At 37.0% G+C, this 14,525-nt stretch overlaps 1 protein-coding gene across 2 annotated transcripts in view; it reads left to right on the forward strand.

Annotated features, from left to right (window-relative positions):
* PIP4P2 (phosphatidylinositol-4,5-bisphosphate 4-phosphatase 2) overlaps nt 1–4,441 on the forward strand; it is a 47,651-nt gene extending 43,210 nt beyond the window's left edge. For both annotated transcript variants that reach the window (XM_003782492.1, XM_012809814.1), the window contains exons 6-7: nt 1,660–1,750; nt 2,883–4,441. In XM_003782492.1, the coding sequence (XP_003782540.1) occupies nt 1,660–1,750; nt 2,883–3,026 (235 nt within the window). In that variant the 3' untranslated portion in view covers nt 3,027–4,441. The remainder of the gene's footprint in view (nt 1–1,659; nt 1,751–2,882) is intronic.
* Nucleotides 4,442–14,525: the final 10,084 nt, after the last annotated feature.

Consider the following 14,525-nt stretch of genomic DNA (forward strand, 5'->3'; position numbering starts at 1 on the left):
CCTCCCAAGTAGCTGGGACTACAGGTGCCTGCCACAATGCCTGGCTGTTTTTTGGTTGCAGTTGTCATTGTTGCTTAGCAGACCCGGGCCAGGTTCGAACCTTCCACCCTAGGTGTATGTGGCCGGCATCCATGCCAACTAAGCTATGGGCACTGCCAATTTTTATAAATGTTTAAAAAGATTCGAGAATTAAAGGAAAATTTTTATGCAAAGCTTACCTCTTTAAAATAGTATATTACTAAATTATACCTAGTAAGTGTTGTATTTCTGTATTTTACTTATTTGGCAGCCATTCCTTGAGAGAATACTATGTTTTAGGCATAATCTCACACTGACCATAAAGGTGAATCAGATACTTCATTTTATCGTTCACCAACACAGTGCCTGGCACATATGTTATGCACATATATATGTTAATATATATATATACTGAGAGAAGAAAGTGTTAATTTGCAATTGTATCTCTGCTAGACTTGTATCAACTTGGAAATTACCAAAATTAGAAGTGGAGATAGCTAAATATTATTGGATTTGGAATTTCAATTGAGAAGGATGTTAACAATATATGCTTTATGAATTTCCTAGAGGCTTTTAGCAGTATGTATTAAAAGATTTTTAAAAGTTTAACCCTTTAAACTTTGCAATCCTAATTCTAAAACAAAGCCTTAAGAAAATGATGAAAAATAAGCATAATGATTTTAAATGATGCTTTGCTGGAATTATTTATAATAATGAAAACATTTATAGTGTACAGTAGTAGAGAATTGATTAACTATGTTATATTCGTCCATCAAAATTCTAGTTTGAGAATACTTCATGACTAGGAAAATGTTTACGCTATATTGGTAAGTTCAAAAAGTGGCCAGGACAAAGTATGCCAAATTGTTGAGTGACTATTTTGTAGTAGTGGGATTATAGGTAATTTTCTTTTTCCTTTTATTCTTTATTCTATTTTCTAAATTTTCTACGCTGAACACATATTGTTATAATTTAAAAAAAAAAACAAATACTATTAATAAGTTAACCTTGATTTTCCATGCTAGAATAGATTTTTTTTCTTTTCTTTTCTTTTCTTTTTTTTTCTTTTCTTTTCTTTTTCTTTCTTTTTTTTTTTTTGGCGATAGAACCTCAAGCTGTTGCCCTGGGTAGAGTGCTGTGGCATCACAGCTCAAGGCAACCTCCAACTCCTGGGCTTAAGCGATTCTCTTGCCTCAGCCTCCCAAGTAGCTGGGGCTACAGGTGCCCGCCACAACACCCAGCTATTTTTTGTAGTTATCATTGTTGTTTGGCAGGCCAGAGCTGGATTCAAACCCACCAGCTCTGTGTATGTGGCTGGTGCCTTACCCGCTTGAGCTACAGGCACCGAGCCTGATTTTTAGAAATAGATATTTATCTTGGAAGATTATTAGGGACCACAGTGGATTTTTTTGTGGATACTGTCAATGACCAAGTCTTGATACTATCAATGACCGAGCCACAGAAATATCGTAAATTCCCCATTTCTGATTTTGTCACTCATTAAAAATGATATTTTTATGAATGCTGTTACCCATAAGATTGAAGAAATGAATAAAAGTATAAAAATAATGTTATTAAAGCCAAGATGAAATGAAGACTCTTCATGAAAATATACAGCGTCTCTTCTGTCATCATTTGCAGCTCCTCAGTGGGTAGTGCGCTTCCGCGAAGACGCTGCTGTGCATACGTTACCATTGGGATGATTTGTATTTTCATTGGAGTTGGATTAACTGTAAGTATTACTTTGTTAGTCAAATTAACTTTATCAGTAGTCAGCAATGAGGTCTGCATTAACTTCCAGTGATATCCCTGAAGAGGCTGCCCCCTCGGCATGTGAGGCCTAGTAACTTCTGGAGGACTGTGGACAATCAGAAACGCAATCTATGGACTTGGGTTTTGTGTTTGTTTGTTTTGCTCTGTTTTTGTTTTTGAGGCAGGGTTTCACTTCTCTGTCACCCAGGCTGGAGTGCGGTAGTAGCATTATATGGTACTGCAACCTCAAATTCCTGGGCTTAAGCAATTCTCCTGCCTCAGCCCTTAGAGTAGCTGGGACTATAGGCACATGCCACTATGGCCAGCTAGTTTGTCTATTTTTTATAGAGATGGGTTCTCCTTCTTGTTCAGGATGGTCTTGAACTCCTGGCTTTAAGCAATCCCCCTGCCTCAGCCTCCCAAAGTGCTAGGATTATAGATGTGGGCTGCTATACTCAGCCTGTAGACCTGTCTTTAATGGAACTTGCCTATCCAGGTGAAATGATGTCTTTGGACCTTCTGATGTCCATGCAATGGGGGACTGTACCATCCCTTTAACAAAAGCTCACTTGTTTTTATTTAGTATGTGAACAAATTTTGCTTAGCCAAATGTAAAGCAACATTTTTCAACTATGGAGATCTAAGAAATAATTTGTCTTTTTTTATTCAACTTAAACAGATTTGTTACCAATATGGGGATAGCTTATTTTTAGAGGAGACTGAAGCTAATCAATTAGTATGGGGATTATGCAGAAGAGGAAGGAACTGATCTCTTTTGCTACCATTTATTCTCCATGCTTCTTAGTTCCTGGGCCCATATTATTAGCAATGTCCTACTGTGTTCCATGGGAGTAAGAAGTTACATAGATAACTCCTTTCAGAGATAACATTTTAATGTTTTTTTTTTTTTTTGGTTACTTCATAAAATGTATAGTTAATATAAGTAGCAATATCGTCTGTCTGTTACAGTCAAGAGGTATACCTATTCTCATTTTATGAAGACTTTGTGGATTCAGTCTAGGGACACATTTCATAAAGATCACAAGTTCGCTAAACAGATTTTTTTTTTTAAAGTTTCTAATATTTTGTTTTTATATTGCTTTCTGTTTTAGGTTGGAACTCAAGATTTTGCAAGGCGATTTCATGCAACCTATGTTTCTTGGGCAATAGCTTATCTCTTAGGTTTGATCTGCCTTATCCGAGCTTGTTACTGGGGAGCCATAAGAGTCAGTTATCCAGAACACAGTTTTGCATAGGGTTGCTTACGATTCAGTGATGCAGGTGAGAGTGTCGAGCAGTTCTTGATAAGCTACTCTGGACATGTTTAAGTTATTTATCCTGATGGATTCCATTCTGATTTATGTATAATAGTTTCAAGACTTTGGGAATCTTTTATGAACAGATGCTCATTGCACTACATTATATGCAAATAGTTTGTTTTGCTGCTAGCTTTTCAGACTTGGAAAAATAAAGCTGTGTTTTCATGTTCTTTTACATCTCTTAAAGATATTTTGGATTTGTTACCAAACATTACATATAATAGCACCCTTTCATTATTTTTAAATCAGTTATTTCATTACTTGCTAATCTGTGAGTATTCCCAAGAAGTGTTTATAAATGTTTCTACAATAGTTTCACATTTATACTTATATTTTAATTAAACAGTATCAAAATTGCTTGCTTAAAATCTAAGCAATATGCATTTTGCTTGAACTGCTTACAGTAACCTTAACCTAAGATTATAGTGACTTTATTCAGGAAAAAAAAAAATTTAGTGTACCTTCAAAGACTTGACCTTCTTATCAGAGAAAAACACATTTCTAGATACTGTATGCTTGTTTTTTGTTGTTTGTAGAAAGATACAATATTTTGGTAGTAATTTAAAATACAAGATTGAAAGTATTTATTTGTCCACAGTTGGAAATGTTGGATAAATGTCTTCCCTCAAAGATCACAGGACTTTTTGTCTTTCATTTTTGTCATTTTAGTTACCAGTTATAAAAGATCTGCTCTGGATTTATGGAATTCAATGTGAATCAATCAGCTGTATGTATTCCTTTATGAGGACTGGAAGAAGTATTTCATATAACATGTTTTGTAATGTTTAGCTGATTTAATCAAAGATATATTTACATTGAGTTGTGCTCCTTTTCAATAGATCATGGTAAATTTTTCTTACTGGGATAATTATGTACTACTTATCCGTGACAGGAGCCTATGACATTTCATACTATTGAAAATGTAAGGTTAGAGGTACTCTTACCATTCTTCTCAAATGTAACCAATCAGATAATTACTCAAAATTATTAAAAAAAAATAGATCACAGACAATGAGCAACATTGTTTTCTAAGAATTCAGTGGGATTTATGCAATCAGCTCTCACACTGCCCATCTTAGCAGTTTTGAAAAATAAATTGCTTAATTAAGAAGTAATATTCTAAAGTCTTTAATGTAGTAGAATTAGCTGAATAAATTAATTAGTGATTCCAGGGGTAAGACTAATATTTTAAATTATTTATGTTCCTGACTAGTTTAAAAATGTACTCAACAGAGAATTTGGAGCAAAACAAATATGTAAACTTCACAGAGTTAGTGATAAATGTATAAATGCAGTAGCTCAGGATTATATGTACCTTTGAAAATACACAAATAAAGATTATTGTTCAAAAATTATCTTGTTCTAGTTTGTTTAAAAAATGTCATTTTCAAAATTGCCTAGAGAATCATTCTGTTAAGGTTTCATGTTTAAGAATGCATCTAATGTTTCTTTATATAATATTTACTTATGTTTTTCTACTATTCTCATGGTTTTATTTTTAAAATATAAGATTTTACATCCATTTTTAATACACTTGATATTGGGTATGAAATAATCAATTTCTTTTCCTAATGGTTAGCAGCAGTGTATATTGAAGAATCCATTCTTTCCCACATTGATTTGAAATCGCACACTAAATTATATGCTACATGATTATATTCCTTTTCAAATATAAATCCATGAAAGCAGGAACCCTGTTAGTCCTATTTGCTGCTTTATTCTCGTTCAGAACAGTTCCTAGTGCATATGTGCTCAATATACATAAATGAATATGCATGTATGAATAAATGAATTAATTAGTGTTTTACATTCTTATATATGGTAGGGGCTGTACTTTATGTTTTGTACCAGAAGTTATAGGTAGATATTTGTATAATCTTAGGTTAAAGAAAGACTTTCCAAGTGAAATATAAAAATAGCAATCATATAGGAAAAGATAGATAGAATGGATGATTAAAACAAAACAAACACAAATCATAAGTGAAGCCAATAAATTGATGAAGTTATTTTTAAAGTAGTAGAAAGATTTAATCTTTATAATATTGAAAGGGGCTAAATACATGAAAAAGCAATTCACAAAAGAAGAAACACAAGAGGTAATAAATATCATTTTATTCAATTTACTAATAATCAAGGAATGTAAGTTAAAACAGAGAGATACTATTTTTTATCTACCTTATTAAAAAGAATTTTTTAAAAGCAATAATGTCCCTGTAATGTTGAGAATATGAGAAAACACGCAGACACACACGCACATTCATATTCTTTAACCTAGTAATTCTATCCCTAAGAATTTGTCCTAAAGATATTATGAATAACAGAAAAAATATATATACATGATGATGCTTGTCACATTTCTGTTTATAATAGGGATTAAAAACAAGAAGCAATCTAAAATGAAATGATATGGAATTGATGAAATAAACTGTCACATTTGTCCTATGTAGTTGAGAATACAATGAAATGTATTCATCTATTTAAATGCATTTCATCTATTTAATTGGAAATGATTCACAAAATATTTTGTGATATACACACATAGAGTGTGATCCACTTTTTGAATAAAACTATTTCATGTGAATGTATAAAAAACAACAAAGAAAATTAAACTCTAAAATGTTAAGCATGGTTATCTCTGGTTGATGAGACAGTAATGGGTGAAATTTTTATTTTATTTTTGAAATAGATTATTAATTAAAGTGTAAGTTTTAGTCTTGGTAAATACAGATGGTATATGAAGATTATATCAATATTTGTTGCATTTTTTATTTTGATTGTTGAAGGATTTTGAAATAAATTTACTTAAATCCAAACCAATGAGTTTCACTGATAAAACTTTAAAGTCAAGAAATATATATTTAAACTTAGTCCCATATGAATTAAACTTTTTAATTAATTGAATTCAAATTCATGAGATACTCAGGTGTTTTTGTTTTTGACATGTTTTGTTTTAAAGTAGAGCATGTCTTCCAGTCCTTCAAAACATAGAAAGTGATAAGAAAAAGTTATTTGAAAAGAATATACTGATACCGGATTTTTGATACTGGATTTCCAGGCTTCTGGTCTCGGCGGTTCAAAGAATGAAGCGATGGGCCACAGGATAGGTTTTATTTAACAATATAAGTGTTACAGCTCTTACAAAGAACCAAGCTTTCTTGCAGAGCAGGACCAGCAGTAAGATAGGTCTTATAATACGAGTGTTACAGCTCTCACAAGGAACCAAATCTCCTTGCAGAGCAGGACCAGTAGTAATATAAGTGTTACAGCTCTTACAAAGGGGCAAACCTCCTTGCAAGTGTTTATAGCTCTTACAAAGGGGCAAACCTTGTAAAGCAGGATACAAGTTTTACAGAGCCAAACCTCCTTGCTCTTTTGCTCTCTCTTAGAGGTTTGCTGAGGTCTGCGCTTGGGCTCTCTGGCTTATATAGGGGCAGTTGTCCAGTGAGCTTTTGGGTCCTGAAAACAGACTAATCAGGAGTAGGTTTTGAAAATAGACCAATCAGGGATGCACTGGAGGAATCTCCAGAAGTCCACGTGAGGAGACAGCACAATGCCAGTGTCTTCCCCAACTTGTGTTCAGTTCCTTTGGCTACTGGAGCCTCTGTTGGGGAAGGGAAGAGGGAAGCTCCCCCCCACCCCTTACCTACGCTCTAGTTTACTCATTCCTCTGCCAGCTGCGGCCAACGCGCCAAGACGGAGGCAGCAGGTCCTCCAGCCCCACTCGGCTGAGCTGGCTGGGGCGCCACTTGTCCAGTATCAATACCATGGCCACTAACTAGAAAAGGATTTGCTTGTCCCTTGCTCTCCAAAGTAGCAAAATCGCCTTAGTTATTCTTAGAAAAGAGGAAAATAATGGCAACGTGATCAGGGATCCTCCTTGAACGTGTCATTTGTGCCTGTGTGTGTGTGTGTGTGTGTGTGTGTGTGCGCACGCGCACGCAGAACAAAAGAAAGGAATCTAATAATAGCATGTGTCAGGTACATTTCTAGCCTCATAAAGTGTGCTGTTCAAATATTCACAGGAACCTAGGAAGCAAGTATGGTATTCTTGTTTCTGTATTATCAGAGAAAATTGAGGTGTTTCTCCCATAGATCTGATGAGGTAGATATCAAATAGGACAGGAATCTGCATTCAAACAACCATTCCCAGATGATTCTGTTGTAGGTTTTTCCTGGATCACACCCTGAGAAACACTGTACTACACCATGTTGAAAATATACTCACACATTATATCCACTTTCTCTGGCATCCATAGTTTCACATGTAGAAAATCTATGACTATATTTGAGGAAATAATGCCATTTCTTTTGTTTAGTTTTGATATGGCTATACTTGCACTCATATGGCATCATAAAACTCTACAGCCTTTCCTATGTTTGTGATCTGCATAAATTGCTATAAAAGTATAAATTTTCATTTATTCAAGGTATATATGTAATAAGCACTGAAGAAAAAGCCTTAGTGTTTGGGTCACGTTACATATGCTAATATTTAATGTCAATGTCACAGCTATGATTCTACCATTGAAGAAGGAGGGGTCAAATAAAGTCCATTCAGCTTATATGTGATGAAGGAAGCTGGAATAAATAAAACAGCTTTTATGCCTCCAAAACGTATCTGCCTTCCTCTATGAGAGATTTTATTGTGCTAGTTACTGTATAGAGACTAACTTTTGAGTTTAATGCCCTCTGCTGTTCATTGTCCATAGCTCATCTGTGGAAGAAAATCAAAGTGTTTGCCCAAAATATTCGTTTCAAAAGAATAGAATACTCTAGTTTAAAAAATATTTTCATCATTTGATATTATACCCACTCATGTTAATTTTAGAACATTTTAGTTTATATGACAAAGTATCACATATACTTATTTTCTTTTTAATAATTAACACCAAATTATAGGATGGCTGAGTAGAAATATTTTCTATTACGAGGAAATTGACAGGCAATTAAATTTAAATATTGTAACTTCGTTTTCCTTTTCTTGTACTAATATTTCTTAAAATGATTGTTAAATAGCACAAAATGCTAGTAATAAGATTTGTAAAGACTTCATTTTCATACTTATTTTACATGCTCAAGTACAAATTTAAATAAATATTATGCTTTGATATTTAGCTATACTCGAATGTGTTTGACATGAGTTGGAATACTACTTGAAAACCATAAAAATAAAGTGCATGCATTCATTTGGTGACTTCCACAGAGTAAGATATCAGGTAAAGCTAAAAACTTAAGAAGTGAGTATAGTTTGTAATTTAGAAAGTCTTTGATCTAACATTTTTTTCAGTTATGTAACTAAAAGCTATTTAAAGGAACTTACTAAGTAGGAAGTGATCACACACATTGCTCTAGTCACTTTTTTTTAATGTCCTAAGGGACCTATTCATATAAGCAGGTAGGTACTATGGTAGGATATAGCCCTGCAGAAAAGTTCCCAGGATTCCTATACACTTTTCTGAAAACCCTTGTCATAGTGCCTGATATTTTCACATCAAATACACCTTTGGCTTAATATTTGGACATTTAAATAATCTTGGAGGAAATGCATTAAGTTTTTATTAGTTATTATGCCTTCAGCAAGAGTTTAGGAGAAGTTTGGAACATTTTTTAGGGTATATATGCCATGGTTTTTCCTGGTCTCTTCCTACATACCTGTCTTTTTCTTTCCTTCATAGCTTCCTCCCTACCTAACATCTGCCATCCATAGGTTTTTTGTTTGTTTTTACTTTCTCATATCAGTGTAGACTTCAGTACCTGGTTTTCATTCTTGACATACACCGCTGATTTAGTTGTCAATGTGAATGGCCTCTTAGACTGAGGTCTGGACTCAGAGAAACCTAATGACCTTTATCTTCATTTCACTTCTATGGTTCACTTTTGTAGCTGCACTCCGAACGTCTGTACATAGAACCATCTCTGGGCTTTTGTTACCCCACTTTCTGGACGCATACCTTTTCTTTTCTTTTTCTTTCTTTCTTTTTTTTTTTTTTTTTGCATTCATATCTGAAATACCTTTTCTATCTTTATAAAATTCTCACTATCTCTGCAAACTCTCCAGAAAAGCTATTTTAAATCTTGAAAGTCCTTTTGCTTTCTACCCTAAACCCCTCTCCTTATATTGGATGATCTATTTCACTTATTTTTCCTTTTGTCCCTCCCTTCAACCCACAATCTAGATCAGGGGTGCTCAAACTTTTTAAACAGGGGGCCAATTCACTGTTGGAGGGCCGGACTGTGGGCCCAGGATGAGTCAGCTGCTAAGCAGGACAGGCAGTGATGGCAAAAACACCCGGCGGGCCAGTTAAATGTCCTAGATGGGCCGCATGTGGCCCATGGGCTGTAGTTTGAGGGCGCCTGATCTGGACGTCGTTCCTTGTGCCTCCTCAAAGAAGTCACAGTATGTTTTTGTTGTTTCCTGTATCTCTCTGTATACCCAAGTCAATAATTGGCACCACTACTTTCACCTATTTTCAGACATTTTATACTTCATTTCTCCCTTGTTTTCTCAGCTACTACACTTTTCATTTTTCATGGTTACTATCTTACTTATGGATCTTATAATTATTGCCTGGATTATTGTCAAAGCCTCTGAACTGATCCCCTGCCTCTCTTCATGCTTTTTCTGCTGCCTACTCCTCTCCCAACCTCTTGTCCACGTTGTCATTTAAGTAATTCTTTTCCAAATGGTCATGTAATAGTATCACACTCAATTTAAAAATCATTCAATGTCTTTATATCTCCTTGTAAAGGAGATAAAAGACCCTTTATTTTTATTTGGCCTGATATTGAGCCACTACCAAGCAATCTCTTGTATTTTCCATTTCTGTGCTACCAAATTACTGATATTTTATTGTGCTGACTGGTGTTCATTCCTATGTATCTTTGGATTTATCCTTCCACCTGCAAAGGGGTACCCTTTTCTAAGGGTAGCCCTTTTATCCTTGAAAATCTTGCTCAGGCATTACCTCCCGTATGAACCCTTTCATGATCTCTCTTCTTCCTCCCACCCTTCAACAGAATTAAATCTTTCTGTAGTAGTACTTCTATTCCATGTAAACACTTATACTATATATACTGTCTTCTGTTTTACTAATTCGTTTACAGGCACTATTATTAGAATATCATCGCCTTCTTGCTAATTGTGCATCCACCATACTGGCCTTATTATGTCTTTGTATATCCTCAGTTCCTAGCACATATTAAGCTAGGTCTTCAAAACTCTTTTGCTGAGCTGAGCTGAATGAAACAAAATCTCTACTATATCTTTTAATACATTGCTATAATAATAAAGAGTGTGTTTGTGTGCTTGTGTTTCCTTCACAAAATGCTTTGTAAATGTGAAATAAGTGAATGAGAGACAGACTATAGTCAGGAAATTGGTGGGGAGATCATTTGTTAAACACTAGACAATGCCAGATCTTCAGCTTTTCCTGAGGCACCAGGCTTTAGGTAGCACCACACAGGTTCTTTATATTAACCATTAGCTTATAGAATTGGAATTGTTGGTTTGCATGTCTGTGCCCTCAAGTAGATAGTACATACCAGGAGAGAAGATAACCAGTTTGTGTGTTTGTATGTGTGCAATTGTGTATTAATAGTACCAGGTACTGTGAAGTAAGGTTAAATGAGATACAAAAATATAATTGTACACAAAGCTTCTACTAATGTGTCTTACTAAGACACATTAATTGTGAATTATTATTTTTCTGACTAGGATTTCTACTTCCACTCTTGCTTTTTTTTTCAATAATCCACTCTGCAATCCTTTTTTGGAGGGGGGCAAGGGTAGAATCAAAGTAAACATTTACTTAGAATTAGAAAACTAGGATGAGGGGCTCTTTTACAAATGGAACTTTACCCTGGAAGTGAGAACAATGTAACCTAAAAATTTGTACCCTCATATAAATTTGAAATAAAAAGTAAATTAAAAAAAAGAATTAGAAAACCAATGACAGTGAATTACGGATTTTAAAAAGATGACAAATGTCAAAAACATACAACAATCCAAACAATATTTTTAATTAACTGACCAAACCACCATGTTTTTCCTATACTTCTAGTTTTGATTACCTTGTCATTTGACAGCAATTTTGTAATGTATTTTCTCTGGTGAGAATCAGTAATTTAATATTCCTTTACATCATAGGTAACTAACATTTTTTTTTATTATTGAACATTTAGAAAAGTTTATTTCAGTTTCACAATATGTTATTGGCAATAACATGTCAGTTTTAATATTGGCACATTTGGGGAAAACTGACATGAGTATTTTAGGTGAGTTCTGTGATTTCAGGGCACTTTAAATTTTCGTAGGCCAGCGATTAACCTTAACTTCTCCTTGAATTGCTAAAAGTCATTAACCTGTCTGTTGGCAATTTCTTATTGTAAAGGTATATTATGAATTCTAAGTTATCTTTGCAGATACCAACATTTCATGACAAATTTAGGCATGAACTAGAAATTTTTAAAAGTCTCCATGTGTTTATGTGGCTCATTCGTTTCGTCAGTTATCAAAAAATCTGGGAGTGTATTTATTATGCTTTTATTTTAAATTTCTTTTTCCCTTAAAATTACTGAATTTGCTTTGATTGAAAAAAATTTTATACAGTATTATATACAAAATAATTTTACTGTAAGATACATATAAAGTTGCATTGTTAAGTTTATTTGTGAAGGACACTTCTATTTTGACTAGATTGAGGAGAAGTAATCCTACACTACAATGCTTTGCACCTGGGGGTTGGAAGGATATACTGACCCCAATGTCCACAGATTTTTGGTGCCTTATCCCACAGGACATGTTTTTATCATGACACATCAACTGCCTCCACACTTTAGTCTCTTGATGCCAGCCAAATTGTTAGGTCTCTATGTTCCCCGGTCCTTGGGTCCCAGTGTCAGGAGTGACTACTGGTATTAAATCAAACCAGTGACAGAGTGACCACAAAGACGAAGTAATCCCACACAATTTATTACAGAAAAGAGAGAAACTACACAAAGTGAAGATATGTCCCAGAGAGAGGAACAGATCAGTTCCGAGACTAGAGAAAGGCATTAAAGATGCTCATGTGGTTTCCTTTTATTAGCCTGCCCAAGAACAAATGATTGACAGATGTTTTTAGCTGTTTAAGCGCTGTAGCTGTGTAAACCTCAAAACCTCAGATTTGGTTTGGCGCCCATAGCTTAGTGATTAGGGTGCCATCCACATACACCATGGCTGGTGGGTTCTAAGCTGGCCTGGGCCTGCTGAAAAAAATAACAATGACAACAATAACAAAAACAAAACAACTGGGTGTTGTGGTGGGCACGTGTAGTCACAGCTACTTGAGATGCTGAGGCAAGAGAATCACTTAAGCCCAAGAGTTTGAGGTTGCTGTGAGCTATCATGGCACTCTACTGAGGGTGACAAAACAGAACAAACAAACAAACAAACAAAAAAACACCTCAGATTCCTAGTTTCTCTTAACTAAATTTTCCTGTAGTCCCTTCCCCTTGATTAGTCTTCAGCTTCTCTACCCCAAGGAATTACCCTCCTGGCCTACACTTACCAGCTGCAGATCTAATCCCTCCTTACTGAATGATAGGAGTGTTCTCACCAGCCATTCCTACACAGAGATAAATAGCAATGACTTGACTGTACATGGAAGTATTCATGAAACTAGGCACCTTTTAAAATGATAAATCCTATCATACTGCACTTCAGTTAGAACACTTCAGTGCTTCCCAAGGCTCTTGTAATTAAATTCAATCTCCTTTACCAGCGTTTACAAGACACCATGATTTTGTCTTCTCCCATTTCTCTAAACTCATCCTTAACATCCTATTTCTGCTTTCTAAAGCCCAGCCAGACTGGCCTTACGCTAGTTTCTAGAATATGCCAAATTTCATTTGTTCCCACCCCAGGCCATCAATACCTACTATTCCCTTTACCTAAACACTTTTTATCTCATATCAACCTTCAAGCCTAGGTTACATCACCCCATTTAGAGGACTTCCTTTTTCATCTACTCAATTCTAGTCAAGTTTGCCTTTTCATACCTTCCTGCCTCCTTTGGATGTTACTTGCCTTTTGAGTTCTCTAAATGCTTTGTGGAACGTGTTTTCTTAAATTAGCTTCCCTTTCCTGATGTTACAGTTTATGCTTATGACACAGACAGGTGCAACACGTATGCTATGTATGCAAATATATATGCTACACTCATATCATGTATGGGGATATATTTTGTGCGTATATATAAAATAGGTTTTTGATATCTCAACTTAAATGCCCCATTATAATTTCATATACACGACTCCCATCATTTCCCTCCCCAAACCTGTTCTCTTGTATGCCCTATTTTGTGTCTCATTTCTTTGCCCCAGTGAAGAGTTCAAGGCCGCCCTGTATTTTCTCTTCTCACTTGCCTCGCCCATTCACCTGTCAGTACACTATTGATTTGACCTCTTCAACATCTCCCGGATTTATCTCTTCCTCTTCACTACATAGCATTTTATTTCCTCACGGGATTATTGTAAATGCCTCCAAGGAAGCCCTTCTGGGGCATTTCGGGTTTTTTTGTTTTTTCTTTTTCTTATGTCTTCTCCTCCCACAAACATGTCCCTCCCACACTACTGTCAGAATGCTTTCAAATATTCCTTTGTGATCAACCTGGGGCTCCTGCTCACCCCTCCTGATTCATTTCCCGCCCTCGGGTTATTCGAGGGCTTTTCTTTTCCCTCTGCATTTTCTCCTGCTTTCCTGACACCTCCTCCCGCCAAGAGGCACCCGCTGTTCTGAAAACCCCGACTTCCAGCTCTAAGGGGCCACCAAGCTTTTCTTGCGCCGCGGCCTAAGCCCGGGTCTTGTTCCTTCATCCCCGTCTGGGTCCTTAGTAACTCTCGGACCCCGCCGGACTGAGCGCCCCGCGACGGCGGGGACCCACCCCTGCCGCCCAGGACCCCGCCGCCGCCCGGGCAGACGGGGGTCTCCACGCGGGACGCTCAGGGATGAGGTGAGAAATGGGAATTGACGGCCAAGGCTGCGATTCAGACGGACTTAATGCAAACACGTCTGCAGACTGCGTACTCCTGCCTGATGTCAACCGTTCTCAAACTCCCTTCTCCCCGCCGCCCCGCGCCCTGCCCCCGCCGGGTTCTTCGGACCGGCCGGCGGCCGCGCTGACGGGCCTGGCTCCGGCGTCAGCGCGCGGCGGCCTGGCTCACAGACGCGGCCTCCCTCACAGACGCTGCCTGGAGCCCGCCGCCCGCCCGCTAGCGGGCCCGCCTCGCGCCTCGCAGTCCCCGGGCTCGCAGGGCCGCCGACTGGGGTCTCGGAGGCTGTTCATGCGGGCGCGCCCCGTCCACAGCCGGCCTGTCAGCACCGCGGAGAGGCCGCTCGCGGCCCCGGCGCTCGACGCGCGGCTCCCGGCAGCACCGCTCCCACCCCGCCCCCCGGGC

Source organism: Otolemur garnettii, unplaced genomic scaffold, assembly GCF_000181295.1.
Source record: "Otolemur garnettii isolate 467f Iridium unplaced genomic scaffold, OtoGar3 scaffold00004, whole genome shotgun sequence".
NCBI classification, from domain to species: Eukaryota; Metazoa; Chordata; class Mammalia; order Primates; family Galagidae; genus Otolemur; species Otolemur garnettii.